Raw genomic sequence first — 21,500 nt, 5'->3', positions numbered from 1 at the left:
TGCCAGATATTTCTTTCTCTCCTTCACTGCTTATCACCAGGGATTTCTTTGCTGCTGTTCATTAACAGGGTTAGGTGGCAACAGGCCAAGACTATTAGGCACAAGAGACAGTTTACAAGTTTTCCTTCTTTCCCCCCTGGCATCTCATCAGCATCAGGATAACAGCGAAGACATCACCTTTGCAACTTAAAGGTCTAAAAGGATGACAACGAAGCAGGAGAAAAAGTCCTTCTTTAAGGCTGTGAGGAGGAATGCAAAGACAGTTGCAGCAGGCAGAGTGTGGGGAAGCTCTCACCCAACAAGCAGGTGGTAGAGCTGTCTGTGCACTGCCAGATGAACCACAAGTGACCCCTTTCCAATTTCCCACTCATCGCACAACAGTCAAGGAACGCCCAACAAGTTTTAAGCTGTTTGCTGACTTACTGTGTAGGATCACATGAAGATCACCTGAGGCTTGACATATACATATAAATATACAGAGTGATCTAGTGATCGTCTCCCTGTACTGAGCACTGGTGAGGCACCTTGAGTCTTATGCCCAGTTCTGGGCCCCTCACTTAAAGAAAGGCATTGAGGGGCTGGAGTGTGCCCAGAGAAGGGCAACAAAGCTGAGGAAGAGTCTGGAGCACAAGTCTGATGAGGAGTGGCTGAGGGAGCTGCGGGTGCTTAGCCTGGAGAGAAGGAGGCTCGGGGGGACCTTATCACTCTTCACAACTCCCTGAAAGGAGGGTGCAGCCAGGTGGGGGTCAGGCTCTTCTCCCAGGGAACAAGGGACGGACCAAGGGGAAACGGCCTCAAGCTGTGGCAGAGGAGGTTCAAGTTGGATATCAAGAATTTCTTCACAGAAAGGGTGGCCAGGCATTGGAATTTACTGTCCTCAGGGGTGGTGAAGTAAAATTCCCTGGAGGTGTTCAAGAAACAATGGGATGTGGCACTTAGTGCTGTGGTCTGGTTTACAAGGTGGTGATTGGTCAAAGGTTGGAGTGTGTGATCTTGGAGGTGTTTCCAGCATTGATGGTTCTACAATTCTATGATTCCATATCACATTCCACCCTTTAATGGAAGAACTTTACCACCTAATTATTTTTTAGATAGGAATTAATGAAGGGGTGAAGGAAAGGTAGAAATTGTTACAGGATATCTGAATAATCTTATCTCAATTTCTTGTTACATTATTCTTCTTCCACTTAACATGTTTCAAACAAATCCTTACAGATGTATGGTTCTCAAAACCAATTTGGACATAATCCCAAAATAAAAATTATGGTAAGAAACACAGACTTGGAAAAATGAGAGGCCTCATATGCCAGATGTTGATATATGTGAGATGACTGTGGTAAACTCAACTGCTGACCTCTGGGTTTTTTGGGCTGAGTGAGTTGAATAAGCATTATATTCTCAGCTCTCAATAAAATCACAGGGCTTCACCAATGGTTAGCAGAACTTGGAAAACTTTCAACGTGCTTTGCAGTTTTTGATGATTTATACAACCTGCCAATAGGACTTAAGAACAAACTTTTGATTGAGACACTTGTCGAACTTTGAGTGAGCCTTTCCTTACTTCAGAGTTTCTTAAGCAGACTGAAAGGCTACAAGGAACATTTACAAACGACACCAACTAACTTTTACACAGAGTGTAACGTTCATAATTTTTAAGTGACGCCCTTTATTTACCTATGTGGCCTAAGTGTGGGTATAAAAGCTGGAATGCTTGTAAATAAAAAAGTTGGTATGGTGTGGGAGTGATAATGTGAACTAATAAACATTAAGCTTTTCTGTGAGCTGTAGTTCAGTTGCTTTTTCATTTCTGGTCTTTAGTTGTAACTTTTAATAACTGAGATTATGTTTTCATTATAATTAATTTTGCCCTTAAGTAAATGATGAGTTATCTGCTGAATTTCAAGCACTTGATAATTAAAATATATGGAAGCGTTACACTGCTTTGCAATTTTAGTGGATAAGTGTAAAATCTTTTGAATGGATGAGCATTTATTAATATATGTATCTATCCAGAGTTCACAGTTAATAGATCACCTAACTTCCCACAAAATCACTGTGAGGATGATGGTTCTAGCTACTCTGGAAAACAGTCCTGAGGTCAGAATAAGCTAAAACCAGCACACACTACTTCAGCTTCAGTTCTTATTATTTACGTTCAGAGGACAGGAATAATTATGTTTCCTCTAAAGCCATGCTGTGAAAATGAAATAATGACTGGGTCTTAACAAATTCCCACTGTTAAAACCATGGAGGAGTTTTAGGAATATGGAGGATGAGCCGTAATCGCACATCCATATGTGCATAACTTTAAGTGGATCAATAATCCTCTTGAAATAATTGGTAATAGTCATGCACTTAAAACTAAGCATCTGTGTAATTGCTTGAAAGATTGGAGTCAATGTTTTAAAACTGTCTTAAATTTAATCTTACATAAACTATAGATATTATGACAATGTGTCACCACAGCTCACGCTTTTTTTGTACTGTTTCATCAATTTTGGCAGGCCAAAACAGGATTTTAATGAATCTGGGCAGTAGGAGAGTTTTATCTGGCTTTGTGGATTTTAATTTTCGATCAGATTTTCCTTGTGCTATATTAAATGGCATCTACAGAAGAACCAATACAGTAAATAAAATACTCTTTTAAAAATACATATTTTTCACTTGTACTAGAGAGTGAAGGTTCTTATAGTCATGATTTGGGACTTAATCCTCAATTGTAAGAGAAAACATGTATTACTGTGCATTCACATTTCAATGAAAAGGAAAACATTATCAATTATGTTAGAGGTGTCTTAAAGTATACGACTGTCCTCTTGAAAACGCAGGAAAAACCCTCAAACACACTTCATGCTCAAGGCCCCTCATGCCAATTTGCATGAGGATTAAATAGCTTTTTAATTGCTGTTAAATTATGCCAGTTAAACTGTGATTTCATGCAAATATTAAGCTGTAATGACATGCAGTGAATCATTTACTAAGATTTAGAACTTGGAACAAAGAGAGACAATTAATTGTAATCCTCAGATTCAGCTAAATTATGTGTCACTGGGCTTTTATGAACGTGGCCTGATTGCTTTCTTATCATTTATATATTATACAAAGATTATTGGAAAAACCTGGCAGCAATAACCCTTCTGCAGACATTTGTATGCTCTTGGGGTTTTCCTTATATTGATATTTAAGGAAAACAAGTATAATGGTGAAAATAAGGGATCCTTTCCTCATGGCAAAATTCATGATGTCAAATTTTATGCAAAAGAATAAAATACAGTTCAGATGGATGAGCAGTACAAAAACATGCAGCTCTTCTGCTGAGATGGAACTCAGCCAGAGCGTGAGTAATGTCTTTTGCTTCATTTAAAAATTACAATGAGGAAGTATTGTGACACTTTCCGCAGAGGAAACTGGCATGGATGTCTCATGGTGAAGCAGGTTTGCTCTGAAAGCAACAGAGCAGTCTGTGCCTCATGTAGTGCTTTGCACCTCATCTTGTTTTATGTATTCTCTTCCTCTGTGAAGGCAAAGTGCATTTTCCTGTGTATGGAAGGAAGAGGAACAAACCCAGCAGTGCAGAAGTCTGGTGAGGACGATGCAGTATTTCACACACTAGAAAGTGAAGACTGTCTGGAAAAAAACCTGTTGCTTTTCAAGTGTCCATTATACATTACTGGACTCTTGGAATTTTGTGTCATTTGACTACTGAAGTTGCAACAGAAGGGCAAAGATTAACCACCACCTTAGGATAGTCAGAATCAGCATCTGGCTGTGCCCCTTGAGTTCATAATTGCTTTTTGATAACATATATGTGGCATAGATAAATAGTGTCACTTCATGTCACTACATTTTCCCCTTTTCACGTACTCTTTTTCTTTGAGGCAGGCAGGAAGATTAGAAGTCAGTGACTGCAAACCAATACCCCAAGTCTGAGCATAGGGATAAACTGCAAAAAAGTGTATAAAAAAAAAAAAAAATATATATATACATGTCTGTTTATATATAAATAACAATAGAGGCAGTAAAGACTTCAAGTGTGTTGCCTGATTTTGCTGCTGAAATACGCTGTTGCCTCTTAAAAATAGAGGATACACTTTGTGGCACAGGTTACTAAACAGAGCACAAGTTTGTCAGGTTCAAATTGTTTAAGCATAACATTAAAAGAGAGATATTCAGACTCAGACAGCTCAGACAACCAATATAAGCCTGCCTGACCTTGAAAGATGGATCAATCCATCCAATTACTTTATAGTGGGAAATGTTAGACTTTATGTACAGAGTAATCAGACAGGGGATTAGATATGATGCTATTTGTTGCTCACTTTCTATGCAGGGAGATCAGTGATAGAGTACTTGCACATGGCACAGAAATACAATAAGGAGGAAGAGTAGCAGTAAGATTGATAAGCAGTGTACGTCAAATGAAAAGAGCCGAGGAGAAGGAGATTAACAATATATTCTAATGTAATTTTCATTCCTCTTATTGAAATTAGATTTCTATTATGGTGTTCCACAAAGTGAACACTCTCCTTTAATGAAATGCAGCTACATAAAGTAAAGATGGGAGCTGTACAATTTTGCAAAAGCACACAGCACTTTCACAAAATTAACTGAAGTGGATTTGAAGCTCATCTTGAAAGAAGTGGATGCCTATCTTTTATCAAGGTGGGGTTTTTTTCCATAATGTTGCATCTGCAAGTTTCCCAGTACTGAGGAAGAGTTCTGGAGTGAGGAATACTGTCTAACCCCATAATGCCTAACCCTATACAGGCATAAAAAGAGAGAACACAATATCTAGCTATCTTAGGCAAATTAACTTGCAGGATGTGGGGAAGCAAATAAAATGGGCATCAATAAAGTCAGTCAAAATGTTTGAACATGACATTTGTAAGGGGAACCCAGTATTCATTCTGTGTTTCATTTAAGAATAATTCTCATTTCAAAAATCCCAAGAAAAATTTCTATTTCTTATGTCACGTCTCATATGTCAAGATACAAATTTGAAAATAAACATCGAAAATGCAGATCTGCCCCAAAGGTGGTTATGTAAAAATGGCATTTCATTTCTGCACAGCATTTTCTGTCTATTTTTCTGTCTATTTCCTCATTTTCTTAAAACTTTTCGACTCCTTTTATTATAGTAAAGCATGACAGTCTGGAAGGAACAGTCTAAATTCCACTCATATCTGTATCTTTGTTTATTAAATTTAAATTAGCCACATCTGCGCAGATTCACCAAAAGCAGTGAGGTTGTATTTATGACAGAAACATAATTTTAATAACTCAGAGACTAATTTGAAGGCAGTGGGGCTAAAGATATCACTTAGGGAATAATTTGGCCTGAAGACTCTTCATTACTGCTGATGTGCAAGATAAGAACACAGGCTGCCTGTCAAGAGCTTCAGTGTCATTTGCAGAGCTGACGATTAGTGAAATAATCATCATTGTAGGTGTAAGATGAACACATCTGCTGTGACAATCAATGAAGTCCTGATACCTTGCAGCCTAGGCTGAATGGGAGACAATGCATGGTGGCACTAAACCAAGAAACAAGAATGTGCTTCACTGTCTCCTTTATTTCTTCTTTCTCCCAAGTTGAGGTGAGATGAAGCACTGATACCCTGTTGTGGTTGGTTTTTTTCCTGCCTCGACTCACTCAGTTACTTTGGCTGACATCCTCAGCAGTAATGTGGAGTTCTGGCACCACGTTTTTCCTGACAGTTTTCAGCCAAAGCAGCTCTCTACACTCAGATTTGTTGAGAAAGCAGCAGAGTGTTAAAGTAACTGCACTCTGATGCCATAGGGCTCTCATGCTCCTCCCTACCTTATCAACATATCAGGGTATCAGGGCTTAAAATTGTGCCCTGAAAGATAATTATGGACTCCATATAAAATTCCATGTATGGGTAATTTTTTCAAAGAACTCTCTCAGCAACAAAAAAATCAATGACTTGTAAGTAATACGGAGCTGCATCTGCATAATGTATGAGTGAAACCTTCTTCCTAAGCAAGAAAGTGTCAAGAATGCTTGGGATGTGCTGGTTCTTGGAGTAAGTTCTTGGAGCCTTTGCTTGAGGCATTGATTTGAGTGGAATTATTTGTAATCACCATTTTCCTGTGGGAAGCCTGAAAGGACGCTGTTTATTCCCTCATATACTTTGTGCACAATGCCAGGCCTGTGTGCCTTGCTCCAGAGTGAGCTGGGACAGGGGGGATATTCTCTGAACCCTGAGCTGCTGAGGTATCCAGAGGTTGGGACTCACCTTCCCCTCTGAAAACCCTCTGGTTAGATTAGACAATTTTCTGCCTTTGGGTCTGAGGGGTCCCACTTTTAGTGACCATCACACTCATGTAGCGGATGGACAATGTCTTCTTCTATGTAATGACCTCAGTGCCTATGACTTTGTAAATCAACTTCAAATTATCAGGTATATTCCAAATTTTCCCAATCTAGTGTCATTGGAAAAACCAGCATGAGCAGAGGAAGTAGCTCAATACAGTCAGCTCACTTATTTTTATGTGATGCTGCATAAAACATCCCAAAACATGGATATGCACTGATAGTTATTGCAACAGCACCTTGGTTTTAAGGTTTTATCTCCTAAAGTCTTTAAGGAACTTTACTTAATACTTAATCTGTTAAAATACTGCATGAATTTAACATATTAGTGTTTTTAGAATTCTCTTAACTGTGGCACAAAAAGTACTAAGATTAAATTTTCTACCAAAAGAATTAACAAAGTGTTATACTGAAAAACTGGGTGTCTTAGATGATTTTGCAAAGTCTTTAATCACCTTTCATAAATAAGTGATTTTAATAGCCTACTAAGATATAATATTTCACCCACAGATTTTTAAATACTGCTGTTTGTTCCTAGTTTTGAGATTAAACAGATATAGTTGTTTTACAATCAATAAATTAATTCCAGTGAGTAATAAACCATGAATGAAAATCTATAAGAAATATTTCATTAAGTGGTAAGAAAACATATGCTATATATTCCTAGACATAAGACCACTGATCAAAGTAATAAAAATCTCTTCTCAGAATTTCTACCCCCATATTGCTGGACATCAGGTTTGCCTTAAGGATAAATTTAAGTTAGTCAAAAATCACAAAATTATGTATTCTAAAATTCATCCAAAATACCTAAGGAATTTTCATTATCACAGTCACATAAGAGGGAATAACTCTGTTAAAAGAAGGTGATGATGCAAGAGGTTTTAATTATATCTCCTTCTGATTGGATGCATATTTTCTCCTTTATGATTTTCCTGTCTTTTTTGAACATTTAGTTTTTATTTGGTTGCGTGTGGATTATATTTGTTTTCTACTTTTCATTTAAATCTGAGGAGAGAGCAGAGCATATGATATCAGTTTTTTTCTTTACATAACTCCAGCTTTTTGAAATTTTTTGCACTAGCATATTTTCAAGGATATAAGATATATATTATTGGTAGTGAAAACACATTGTTACCCATATGACAGTGATTACTCTCCTCCTACTATATCTCAGAATTACAAGATAAAAAGTCACCAAACTAAGAAACATAGGTATGTTTAGGGTTACCTAGACTAGACAGAAATACGCTGTTTGAATTTTGATTTTGAAAATCTCTTTCGGTTAAGTTAAATGGAATTATTCACAAAATGTACAAAATCATAGGTTTTTTTTTTAAACACAAAACCAAATAAATTAGGCAACAGAATTGCAGACACTGGTAATGATCAGACTTACGGGTACATGCCATAGTTGGTGGGTCCTTCTCAGCTCTGAAATAACCCTTCTCACACTGACAGACAGAAGTTGCTTCTATGTGAGTCAAACTGTGTGGAGGGCACTTGGAGCACTTCACATTTCCAGCAAATGCTTTATAGAATCCAGGCCTGCAAGCTGCAAAATAAGAAGGTAAGTCTCATTAACAGAAGAAAATTTTGGTCATAAGCAACATCTGTTCCAAGCAGTTACAAGGGTGCCTATTTCATTTCCAATCTAGGTGTTTTGATGATAAAATTCTTGACAGTTTTTATTTTGGTATATGAACTTAAAAAAATCTGAAAAGCTGTTCTTGGTATATAATGGGGAATTGTTAGGAGAGAGAACTTCCCAATTTATAGTCAGTCCTCAGTGCTGTTTGAAATTGTCTATAAAGAACTTCACTACTACCACTAAACGTTATCTTTTATGTACATGTGTTAACCAACAAGAACGAGATAATTTCTTATCTGCCAGAGCTGTTTATATGGCTTCCTTATTGAAGTAATGGATAAGTTGCATTACTTAATATATTTACCCCCACAATGTCTTGATGAGACAGGGATGACATCCCTAAATATTTATGGCTGGGTCTGACTTGCCTGCAGTGCCCCAAGAAACCTCTGACATCAGGGCCACAGCTGGTCCCTGTTGGCACGAGAGGCTGGGGATGAGGAAGGGATGAACTAAGAGATGAAGGAAGGAGATGCTGACACCCTCCATCACAACCTGCACAACCCTGAGGCTACTCCTGATTGTGTTAGGAAACAACCTGGATGGCAGCCAGCCTTGGGACAGGGAATGTTGGGATGCTCAGAGCTCATCACTTCCCCAGTTACTAGGAGCTGGGGTCCCTGCTGTTCTTAACCACAGCACAAGCTCACAAGCCTTTTTTTGCTGGCCTTTAAAGCAGAAACAAGTCATTAAAATAAATCTTATCCCAGATCTGCCAGGCATGCATTCTGAGATATTATTTTAAAATCATCCTCAGACCTCATCACACACATTTAAACAGAGATTTCTTTCTTTTCCTGCCAGCTACCACGTTTGCACATGCCAGCATGTGTCGCAGTTACCGTCTTCTGGCTTCCCCATATGAAAACATTAAAAATGAAAGAGCAACTCAGACATGCACAGATTTTACAGACTCCTCTTCCTCCTGACTCCTCCAGTGGTGCAATGGAAACCAGTGCTATAAATGTAATTTTGAGGTTCCACCTGGGTTTTTCTCAGTTTGACATATTCAAGACCATTTCCTTTACATTGCTCGAGGAACTATGTAGTATTTCCCTTTCTTGTAATAAGATACAAAAAAATGTAAAATGAGGTGTTTTTAAAAAGTACCTCAAAGTATGCATTTAATGGATTCAGTGTCAGTTCATACTGAGTTATTAAAGAGTATTAACTCATAGATAACATATACCCAGATCAGTTTTTCTTCTGATTACAAACGCTTTTCTTGATGTAAAAGCACTTTCAGTAGTAGCTGAATGAAAAGGAGTGGGATGACACTGAAAAAGATAACACTTGATTGCCTCTCAGAACCCAAGAGCCAATTCTTCAAATGCAATTTCAAGAGTTTAATTTTGAGCCAGCAATTTCAGCAGTTCTCCTCCTAGTGTGTTGATCTGACTTTGCTGAATAGACATTAGGGAGGTATCCTGCCCTGCTGTCACTGACTGGGAAAAAAAAAAAGGATTTCTGGTGTTAGAGACAAAAGAGGTGGGAACAGCAGGGATTTTCCCCTTGAAAGTAGGCTACTGGTCTGATGCAATTGTGATAACAGTGAGTGGCAATTTTCCACTGATTGGAAAGACAGCAGGTTTGGTGCAGGGAAGAACGCAGCACTGTAGAGACAGGCTGTAGGCACTGCCTCCTCTTAGCTTTGCTGGAAGGAAGGAAGGAAGGAAGGAAGGAGGGTAAGGCAAAACTGGGGGAAGCGTGTTATGCTTGGCTGCTCCTTTCTTATCTCATGCCCAAATTGTGCCCCGGTAAATATTAGATCCTTGCTTTATTTCATACATGACGTTCGTGACTACAGAGCTGACAATTCCAGGTTACAGCTTCATTCAAAGCAAAATGTGAGCTCTTTAAAATCCTTATTACTTCTGAAATTCATGTCTGTCAGTTCTGAATCATTCATTCTTCTCTTCTGTCCCCCAAACAACAAACCACTTTGGATCAAAAGAAACACAGCATTCTCTTTCAAGAGCAATATTTTTTCTAAACTTCAAGCAGTTCACTATTTCAAAATAAAACTCAAGGAGAAGATGAATTTCCAATTAAAAGAAAAAAGCAAATGTTTTATTCTGAAATGGTATTCTCTATTGTATTTAAAGCAATTATGTTCTTGACAAGGTAACTCTCTTAAAGCACATTTATACTCATGGAAAAGGTGGGGGGAAAAATAATGGATTAAGGTAGATAATTTTACTTCTTTTGAAGTCAACTCAAGTACATCTATCCTATAAGTCAAGTATGTATCAAATTCTGTGGCAGAGAAGCTACAGGGATATCAGGGAAGTTTCTCCATGGAGAGGTTTACAAAGCCATTGACAACCCATTCCCCATCCAAATGCAGAATCCCACAGTCATGATTATTGATACTTGCAAATAAAAAACAGCCCTTCATCAACAAGATAAAGTGACATAAGCTGAAAGCCCTAAAATGATCACAAGCTTGAAACTCATCTCTCTGGGTAACAGAGCTGACTGCCAGCATTCCTGGTGAAAGGAAATAAACTGCTACTCTGTCAAAGTCAAGGAATATGCACCATGAATCTGAAATACAGCACTTCAGCTGCTGCGCATATCTAAGCTTAGACTCTGATAACAATTATTGTGCTTCAGTGGCAAATTTACCAAAATAATTGCTAAATTTACCATTTTCCACAGAATAACTGCAAATGATTTCTAACGATGACTACTCAGGAAAATATAAGGTCTGTTTTTATCTGTGTTACCACAGAGTATTTTTCTAACTTCCAAATCACTGGGTGACATCTTGTTTTCTCTAGTATTATCTACAGAAGTAACTTTGTGAGTTACTGATTATAAGAACTGTATGAAATCTGACTTTTGTGAAGTCTGGGGAAAGATAATACATTGTCTTAATGGTTCAGTAATTAGCTGGGTATCTGAATGAGCAATTCAAAGTTTTCTCCAACGAAATACGAGAGAGCATACAGAGAAGCACTGATAATTTAATTGGCTTCATAAAAGATAACACATCTATAAACGTGCTCCGTTACAGCTTCACCAGGATTTGACTGTGAGGTTTGGAAACTACAGAAGTTCTGTAATTAATATGATTTTCCTTATTTAATGTTGAACAGATGGCATTTCGTTTTCTTTGTTTGATCCATGGCCACCTGTGGGCCACCACCCTGGCCCAGCCCACCCTGCAGGGCCCAAGGTGGGGGGAGAGGCTCTGCTGGTCCCCACAGAGGTGCCAGGCCCCGTGGTGTCCCCACAACCACAAACAATGTCTGGGTGTCTCTTATGGCAAGCGCAGAGAAAGCCAGACCTCGCTGAGATCCATCTGGGAAGCGGGACACATTCCCAGCCCTGGGGATGTGGCCAAAGGCTGCCCTTGGCTCAGGCTGGCGGGACATGGGGCCTGCTCTCCTGGCATTTTTTGGGCAGTGAGCTGGGAGAGTGTCACCTCGTGCTGGAAGGGACAGCATTTTCAAGGATCTTTTGAATTGCCCAGTCCAGTAAATAAGGCCAAGGCTCCGTCACTCCAAAACACAGCTGTGGGCTCTCTTGTGGAAGAGTCTTTACTGCTTGAGGTTTTTACAGCCATTAAATTCTTCCCCAGCCTCAGGGTTGTGCAATGTATGGACACAAAACCCAGAAAATGCAAACACAGTGGTCATCTGACTGGTCATAAACCTTGTTCCTTTAAAAAAAAACAAAAGCAGCATTTTCACTGCTCTGTGGGAGCACATCATTGTCAAAGATCCCTGTTTCACAACATCTGAATTAACCTCTACAGTGTTAGTTGATGAGTCCAAACTTATGAACAACTTTTAGGCATGTCTGACACTGTTGGTCTGTGGGTGGGAAGGCATTTGTCATGAAAGTGGGTTTTTTATAGCTTGCTGGGAACTCATCAATCAAATTAAATCAAAGAAGACTGTTGTCATTTAGAATGAAGGGCAAATATCAGTAGCTGTGGAAGAGGTGTTTTAATCTTTCTGAATCATACAATTTGTTATGCGTTTCCACCTCATATATTTTTTTAACCTTGCTTACTGGATCCCACTAATGCCCTGTGAGACTGGTATCTTTCATATTTGTTATATTCTGAATGATTTCTATTTTAAAGTCCTCTTACACTTCTGCTATCTGATCACTTCATAAAAAAGGCAATCCAATAAGGCCTGTTCTATTCTACCACTGTGCACAAAGAAAGAACTATGATATTACTTTAACCAATTTATATTTTAGCAGAAGGGTCTAGAAAAGAAAAAAAAATGTATATAGAAAAGAACATGAAAAAAGAATGCAACTAAAGTTGGATGCTGTATATTGAAAAAGGCAGAATACAATCACAAAATCAAGATTAGGATACTACAGAATTAGGACAATAAAGCTATGAGGACAACTTTTGATTTTGAGTACTATCTGGTTAAATAATCTTAAATCGCTCTCACATGATTCTTGTTTTATTCAGGTCACGAATGGACTGTGAGTGGGGATTCACTTTGGGTCATGTTCAAACTGATAGCGAGACTGTGCAGGATGAGTTGCTAGAAACCTGAGGCCTTGTGAAGAATCCACTAGAGGAAGACCAGCCAACACAGACTATAAATTATCAAACATGCTGGTTAGTTCAAACCACAAAAATAAAAGGCATCATGTATCAAGAAAGCAAAGCTCTAGTTGGATTTAATTCCTACAGATAGAAAGGAGGGGACAGGTGACACCCCTAGGAAACTTAGTGACAGAATGACCCAACTTTGGGGGGACAATAGACTATTTTTCCTTTTTTCTTTGCAATAAATTTGATGGGCTATATTTCTGGGAGCTTTGGTATGCACTTAAATGCATCTGTGTTCATATGCTGCAGTCAATCTCTTCTCTTGCCAATATCTCTGCTAATATTTCTATTCTTAGACTTGGAGAACTGATAGGAGCATTACTCAAACCCTTGACTTTAGAGAAGAGCAAGGCAGACGAGACAACAAGAGGCAGGCATAAGGCTGCCTCTTCAAATATAACTACATAATGAAGATAGGTAAATGAAATTAAAAGTTCTTCCTCTTTGTGCTAATTCTGTTTCCCCCCCAGTGACTTATCTTCTGTCATTCCCACACTTCAATAGTCTGTTGAGGTTGTTTATGAAAATTATTAGAAGAAATGACAAAGGAGATAATTGCCACATATCAAACAGTATTTTCAGTTCACATCAGTGCATTTTTTCTCTGTATAAAACACTAGTTTCAATACAATAACTTGAACAATTATTCAGGTCACATACCAGGTTTTAAAAGAATCTGAGGTTTATTACAAAAATACATACAAACAAGATACTAATGATACTACTCTTATCACTGCCTGTCATACTAGATACAATCCAACAGCTCATCATAGAGCTGGGGGCTGTGCTACACAGCTCAGGTGAATCTTCTGCACAGACTCCTTTTTGTATGACCAAAAAAAACCCCCCAAAACCCTAACCTAAACAAAACAAAACCAAGCATCCTAAATACTGAACTAGAATCTAAGAATATGATTCTAAATGCATAGGTACTACTTAAAGAGATGGAAAATATTTTCAATCCTGATAAAACTGTTTTTCACTTAATTCTTAGAACTAGGTGAATTTTTTTTCTAGACTAATGTAGTAAATAAAATTTACTAATACAACAGGTAGATGGCATGCAAGGGTGTTCCAATGAATACAAAATTAGCAAATTAGTGTTCCAATAAATACAAGCAATGAATGCAAAATTAGCAAAACAATAAGCAGCTGAACTGAGGTTCATTTCATTGAAAATACCAAGCACTGAAACTACAGATAAAGACAACATCCATAAAAAACTCCCCTGTTCATATCACAGGCTACACAGCTGTAAAGAGGGGCTGCACCCTTTTCAAATTACCCCTTAAAAGTGTTTTATAAACTGTACTCATGAGTCAAAAGAGGTTTTATTAAAGAAAAAGTTGCTATATTGCAACTTACTGCAGTTTTGTGTGGTTTTAGTTCAGATACTCCTTCCTAAAGTCTCAAAGAAGTGCCAAGTGACAAAGCTGGCTGGAAGACTGAGGTACTTTATCAGTGATGGAAGAAGAGAGAAAAAAGCAACAGGATGCACCTTCACTGATTTGTGCTGCTGGTGGGGATCCCTGAGGTCCAATAAATTGGTTGACATGGGAACTACAAATACTCAATGCACTGCTCCACACCCAAATTAGTCTTTATTTCTGTTGCTATTTTATTGATAGACCCCATAAAAAAACCCCATAATAAGACAGATTTCATAAACCCTTGAAGGAGACAGTATAAATACTATTTTCTATGCTGCATAATGTTTAAAGGAGCATCACCGTGTTTTAGGAAGATGGTGAATGAAAGGAATCAGTCAGGCTAATTAGGGCACACAATAGAAATGGTAATTGAGGAACGTGGCAGCAGTGAAAAAGAAGGGAAGTAATTTCCTGCAATGTATCAGTGCATACTCCTGGGATCAGGAAAGTCTGCAGGAAAAGAATGGAAGGAAAAGATCATTACATCTCCAAGCAGCCATCTCCAGCACCTCCAGTAATCACCTTTAAACAGGAGAAATGTAACCCTGAGAACACTGCAGGGCAATGCAGGAGTTACTCACTGAGTCCTCAAATCTGCCCACAGTAGCTATGAAAACTCTTTATTTTGAAGTATAATAGTAATGCTTTACTTTATTGTTCTTTTTTTACTTTTTAGTCATTGTTCCATGGTTGAAATCAGCTGGAAGCACTTTTGGGGGGAAGGGATAAGGCAGCAGTGTGATAAGTTTCTCAACACTGTAGTGAATGCAGCAACAAGAAATATCATTTATTTTACAGAATATCATTTTACAGAAGGAATTTCTCTCTATCATTTCAGGAGGAATTAGTGTCCAACTTGAAAGGCCATGAAACCTCTCTTTTCACAGACTCATTCGTGCTCCTATGTACAGCTAAAGACTATCAGGAGACACTGCAAACAGGCATTAGACCATACCAAATACTTCTTTCTGCAAGAGAAAAAAAAATTGTCTGAATAGATCAGATCCATCTTGTGGCTAATTCCTTTTGCACGTTATCTATCTCCCTGTGTCTGTTGGTGAGAACAGTTACAGAATCATCATCTCCTGGTCTGAACATAACCAAATGCTAGAAAAATACCTCCCACTATTAGAAAGATTCAAAGACACATGTATCATTCAAAGATATATGTATCAAAGATTCCAGATATATGTATAACACATACAGTGCCTTCTTACCAGATACATCTAGAAAAATTACTGCTCTATGGAGACCAGTTTGTCAATCATATTATATCCTTATTATATATATCAAATGCTATCATATATGTGTTATTCTCCCTCTCTGTTCCTTCTATTGAGATCACAAACTATAGTTTCTGTCGTCCCTCTCCCCATTTTTACTTCTTCCTCCCCTTAGTATGGGAACCCTTTCTGTTTTCAGCTCTGTATATATGGTAAGTAGTTAGTCACGGATTTCTCTTTTTCCTGCGCAAGAACAGCCCCATGGAATCTGCAGATGCACTTTTCTCTATCCATAACAAATTAATCTGCTAGCCTGGGTTAATTAATTCCTATGATAGCCATTATTCAATTTGCTATGCATATGGGGTTATTTTGGAAGCAATTTTTTTCTGAGGCTGTTTCCACTTTTGACAAAGACCAAAACCTCCAGCCTGATAGCTGTTGCAATGATGTTTTGCTGACTGGTGTTATGTCAGACTGATTTTCTGCGTAAAAAAAGTAATTTACCAGAGCAGTTCTCAAATAATTAATGTCACTTGGCTTCATGCCTCTGACAACACTCAAGGTGTGCACTGAAATCCTACAAAAGCTCCCCCTGCCATGACTTACTACTTTATTACAAAACTGTGGAACAGCTTTCTAGAGAAGGCACGTCTTGAAGGAATGGAATATCATTACAGGTGGTTATTAACAATAAAAATCTGAAGAAAGCTGCAGTCTCTATGTACAAGGTTATAGTTTCTTGTTATGGCCTTATTATACCATTGCAGTTTTTAATGAGTTAAGATCTAAAACTAAATTTTTTTGGGTTCGCTGCTTTCATTACAGCAATTATTTTTATAATAGATCAGCTAAAGCTATGCAATTTTTTCTTCTCTGTGTAGCTGTCTCTTTTACATTAATATAATTAGCGAGAAGCAATAGCAATGAGAATACAATCTAACCCACTTTAAAAATCCTTTAAATAACCCAATATTTAAAAGGAGAGGCTTAAAATTATGCTTGCATTTTTAATTATGGTTACCAAGATTGCACATTCAGGTATATGTGAATGTGTGATTTATTTAAGGCCCTGCTTTATTTGCATGTACAAGTCAGGAGTTTGGGCACACAGTTATTACAGAAATTACAGAAATTACTGTAATCATGGGGAAAATTTAAATGCCCCAATTCAGACAGGTAATTGTAAAGTTGGGTAATTCATATACAAAAAATGCTGAAATGTTCCTATAAAATCAGGCATTTGGCCTTTGAAATAGAATCCTTTTGGATGTGTTTGCAGAAAAGCTCACAAGCCTGATTTTTAAACACACCAAGCATGATTAGTGACTCCCAGACTATTTCAGTTGTGACTTGCCATTGAAAATAAAGTACTCATGCCTCTGTGAGACCCAAAAAACCATTTTCTTTTGTATCATCTCTGAATACCCACAAGCTCACAGGCAAATAATCTTGAGTATTAAAAATTATTTTCAACCCATCTTTGTGTCTTCTACATTACTGTACTAAATTTTATGTCATCTCATTCTACTCTATCATTGTTTTAAGGCATAGAGTAACACAATGTTGTACTTGTGAATAAAAATTCTGTGATCTATGTCAGCAACTAACACAGTATTCAAATACCAATTTTGCCATGGAACCAACACATAAAATTCTGTAATTAGTTCATTCAAGTTTTCCTTTTCCTTTCCCTCACATCCATGTAGAATCACTTGCAGTACTTAGCCCCAAATTATAGTAACTACAGAATTGTATTTACACAAGTACAGGTGACACCAACATTCTTGTTTTGGTGGGTTTTTTTAATTTCATAAGCAAACATTGCCAACTTTTCCCAACCCATCACCACAATAACATTTAGATTTATGTGACTTTCAATGTATAGGCAATGTCTTGGTAACCCAAGGGAAAGCTCTGACTACTGTCTCAAATGTTCATCTACTGGCCTTCTAAGACAGGAATAAATCCTTTGATGATGCAAACCCAACCCCATTTTAATAAAGAAAAAATCATGAAGGTGTCCTTTAGCTGAACAGGTTTCTAATTTGTGTTTCACCAAAGTAGTTATGTGGGATAAATCTTCAATCCTTGTGTCTAGGATATTTCACATGATTGATGACAAGAATCAGAGTCAAGTATTTCTACTGAACACACTGATACTTCACAGGAATCTCACAGATATGAACCATGACTTTAATATCAGTTCTCAAATAAACAGGTTGATATGAAAAATGCTCCCTCCAATAAGACTTCCAGTATAGATAGAGAAATTTGAGCCTAAGAACACAGGTAAATATTACTATAAAAACATAATAAATCTGCATAAAATCTGAATCTTTCCTAAAAGTGCTGAAGAAGTACCAGAGAGGCTTATTTCTAGTTTTCAACTACACTGGATGCACACTACAGTGTTAAGTACTTTCCAAATGAAGAAGATATCATTATCCCCATCCTAAAAAACCTTAAGCTTAGAGAGGTCAATGGGACTTATTCAAGATTTTCTAGCAGTTAATTATCCTGGCTACAGGTGCCAGGCCCTCACATGCCACAGGCCAGCTCTTCAAATGAGGAGCCAAACACCCCAAAACAGCACCTTTAGCTCATCCTACAACTGAATTTACTTTATTCTTTTTTTCCCAGTTTTCTTCACAGCCACAAACAGACAACCAGACAGATATTTGACACGAAATAGACCCCTTAACTACAGATTGTTTAGCTCAAAAATGATTTTTTAAAGTTATTAGCATCACCCTAATAGGACTGTGTGAATATGGTATCCTGCTATTCTTAGTACGTAAATTCACATGACAGATTTCATTCTGAAAGAAAAATGTTTGAAGTTTTAAATATGCATATGTGTTTTTGGTAACATTTCAGGGCAGTCACACACTTTTAAAAATACTGGCAAGAAATTTTATATATAATTTCATATATTTAACGGATAATCAGACATATCTGGGATAATCCCTCCACCAAAATACAAATAAAACCCAAAATTGGGATTACACAGTCCAGAAAAATGACAACTACTGATGCTGCACTGCCATTCCTCAATCAGATTGTGAACTGAATTCTGGTAAAGTTTAGCTCCGTTTCAGCTTTTAAATACTCATTAAGAAGTGTGCAGGACAGTTTGCTTTGGAGTGGGTAAGTATCTGCTGTTCTAGCTGAGGTGTGGACACATGACAGGAAGCAAGAGAGCTCTGATCTATGGACTCTGGTTGTGTCCAAGTCTTACAGCAGTTAACATTACATCTATTTCACACCTGGGGGTGGCAGATTGCTTGTATGTGGTCAATTGTCACCTTTTTCCTTCACTTACATTCACGTTTCTCATACTGTGAGCAAAATGACTGCGAGACAAAGGTCAGGGGCTACAATTCTGACAGTAAATGAGACACTGCTGCTTTCGTTCAGTATTTGGAACTGTAGGATTCTGGGAGCTGTATTCATCTAAAGAGTAACAATGGACTCTACCATTTGGCATCTTTTTAATTTTACAAACTAATTTTTAACAGAAAACTCAAGAGAGGCAAAGAGCCACTCTGTTAAACTAAACCATGATAATGTAACTACACTTGACATGTACATTTTCAATTACTATAAAAAGCTGTATATCCACAGATGTTTAGTTTTAGAAAAAAAAGATAAATGGTATATAGATATAAAATTATATTTGTCACCCTTTTGGCATAGCATTTAGAGAGTATTTTAACTATAACTTAGATATTTTAATCGGACTGTATGGTCATTGGTAGCTATCACTGTGATTATCTATTCTCTTTTCCTGCATAAGAGATTTTTTTTTTTTGCTTAGAATCTTCCAGATCTATTTCAAATACAGTGACATCATGGATCACTTGATTTATTTGCTTCCTTACTGGTTGCAGTCTAAAAATTTGAAATTTTTCTTGTCTACCACCATGATCTTACTCTCCTCCCAAGCTGCTTTTCCTGGCCTTTCCTTCTGTATTATTATTCCAGAATCTGCCTTTTTCGATTTATTAATTCTGTTTTTATGAGTATTGGGACATAATATCGCACATATATTCTGTATTGATTTTTTTAAATGAATTCACAAAATTACATTAATTTTATTTGGAAATGAAAAATATTTCTAGAGACTCAGCCATATGAGGAGCAGCTGAGGGAGCTGGGGGTGTTCAGCCCAGAGAAAAGGAGGCTCAGGGGAGACCTTTTCACTCTATACAACCACCTGAGAGAAGATTGTAGCAAGATAGGGATCAGTCTCCCAGGTAAAAAGTGACAGGAAGATGAATTTGATAACTCGGAGATACCAAAAAACCAAAATGGAGACCTTTCCATTAGATGATGCTTAATGCCATTTATGTGGTGCAAGAACTTTTGTTATGAAATGTAACATTGCTTAAAACAGAAAGATTATCTTATATTACTAAGGATAGGAAATAGCAATCTTTTTGATTTGTAATTCTTACAATGATAAATGTTTTAGGGTTCAACAGAAGCAGAAGCTTCAGTTGAAAATGGAAATCAATATTAAATTAATACATCTCATCTCAGTTACAAATTTACATGTATACATTTCAAATCTATCACAGCTGATAAAGAGGAGCCTGGCTGGCAGTCCAATTAAGAAAGGCACAGGACTGGAGGTACAGGTAATTTCATTTAGAGATAGCATTGGTCTGGGAAAACATATACATCATCTCTGGTACTATGCTTGATATCGGCTCAGGCTACAAACCTGTAATATTTCTAATAAGTAAGAATTAATTACACCTTCTCTCCATCCTCATCCCCCTTTCCTCCATCATGTATTATAAATACTGTACTTGCACAATGGATCCTAATCAGTCTCTTTCATATAGAATGGCTACACATTCAAGGCATACAAACATCACACAAAGAGGCCCATCAGGTACATTCCCTGCCACTTTTGATAGTATTTGGAAGAAAACAATGACCTAAGAACCTTTTGTTTTTTTACAGAAGGACTCAAGACAGCAATCAAAAACATAAGAACAAAAAAAAAATTAATAGAAAGAGAATGTCTGTGAGTTACTGTGTTATAATATTGCTGAAATATAAATTTGGAAGCAACCTCTGTTCAGTGATGCATGAAGTGTTAGCCTTTATAATGCTTCTAGTATCTCCTTCATTATCCCAATTAAGCCTTTAAAATTTCATCCCTAATATTACAACTGTTCTTTGTAGACTGCTTTCTACTGCAAAACTGAAGAACACACAATCTTAACAAAGTTTATGGAATAACGAGATTTTAATCAACTATGAGACTCCTAATCTTAATTGGCAAGAGGTGTGGGAAGATGGAAAATCTCCTTTCCCTATAATCTAATCAAACCCAGAAATATCAGCTTCCAGATTGCAACGTCAGCCTTTCCCCTGAAGGGCTGAGCAGGAGGTTAGCAAAAAATTAATCGTAAACATTAATGTAAATACCAAAAGTTCACACTGGTCATGCTAAGTAAGCCACCTCAGCAACATTTGTGCTTTCTCTTGTACTCTCTCACTTATATTGCTGTTACTGCTTTCAGCACCCTACCCCAGCAGGCTGAAGCAGGAGCTGTATTTTCTCAAGGGGTTAGTTGAAAATGGAAATGTTTCCATGGGAAGCCCCCAAGAACTGAAAAAACCAGAACCACTATAAACTCACCTGGTCAAAGTCAAAGCCAGGAGGAACTTTAATTATTATAGTTCCTTTAATTAGAATAATTCCATTCTTAATTCAGAAAGAAAATATTTCTGCAAGAGCTTTTAGAAGATATTCTCTAATAGAAGGCAGAGCAAAGAACTGCTGTGGTGGTTGTGATGAACTGGAGTTTAGGACTGTGCTGACACTGTATTACAGCTGCAACAACCCTCCTACCCTTGATGCTAATGCTCATCAGGTGCATTGACACTCAGGACATTGGGGGAAGACACAGATTGTCCCTGAATCCTAATGAGCAGCAGTCACAGCTCACCTCCAACAAGATGGACGAGAGCTCATCTGAATTTCTAAGCGCTCACTTTGATGCAGAATTGTGCGAGAGCCACGAAGATGAGAGCACACTTCAGTACAACGTGACTTATCAGCTGATACACCTGAGAGAGCTGAAAGACACAAACCAGTGCCTTCCTGTCCTCTCTAGGAACGTGGGCCAGGGAGCCCACGGGGCTGGGGAGACACCACACCACACCAAAACTGAGACAAATGCGAGGAATGCTCAAGATTCTTGGGTTATCCCCTCTTGTAGCCAGTGACAAAGTGCTAGAATTAAAG

The 21,500-nt window shown here is 37.7% G+C and overlaps 1 protein-coding gene across 2 annotated transcripts in view; it reads right to left on the bottom strand.

The window, feature by feature from the left end:
- EPHA6 (EPH receptor A6) overlaps positions 1-21,500 on the bottom strand; it is a 362,575-nt gene that overhangs the window by 200,984 nt on the left and 140,091 nt on the right. For both annotated transcript variants that reach the window (XM_017731430.1, XM_017731431.1), the window contains exon 3: positions 7,737-7,892. In XM_017731430.1, coding sequence (XP_017586919.1) covers positions 7,737-7,892 — 156 coding nt within the window. The remainder of the gene's footprint in view (positions 1-7,736; positions 7,893-21,500) is intronic.

This window comes from Corvus brachyrhynchos, unplaced genomic scaffold, assembly GCF_000691975.1.
Source record: "Corvus brachyrhynchos isolate BGI_N302 unplaced genomic scaffold, ASM69197v1 scaffold152, whole genome shotgun sequence".
Lineage (NCBI taxonomy): Eukaryota > Metazoa > Chordata > Aves > Passeriformes > Corvidae > Corvus > Corvus brachyrhynchos.
The sequence above is the reverse complement of the archived record's forward strand: the minus strand, read 5'-3'. Positions and strand labels throughout refer to the sequence as shown.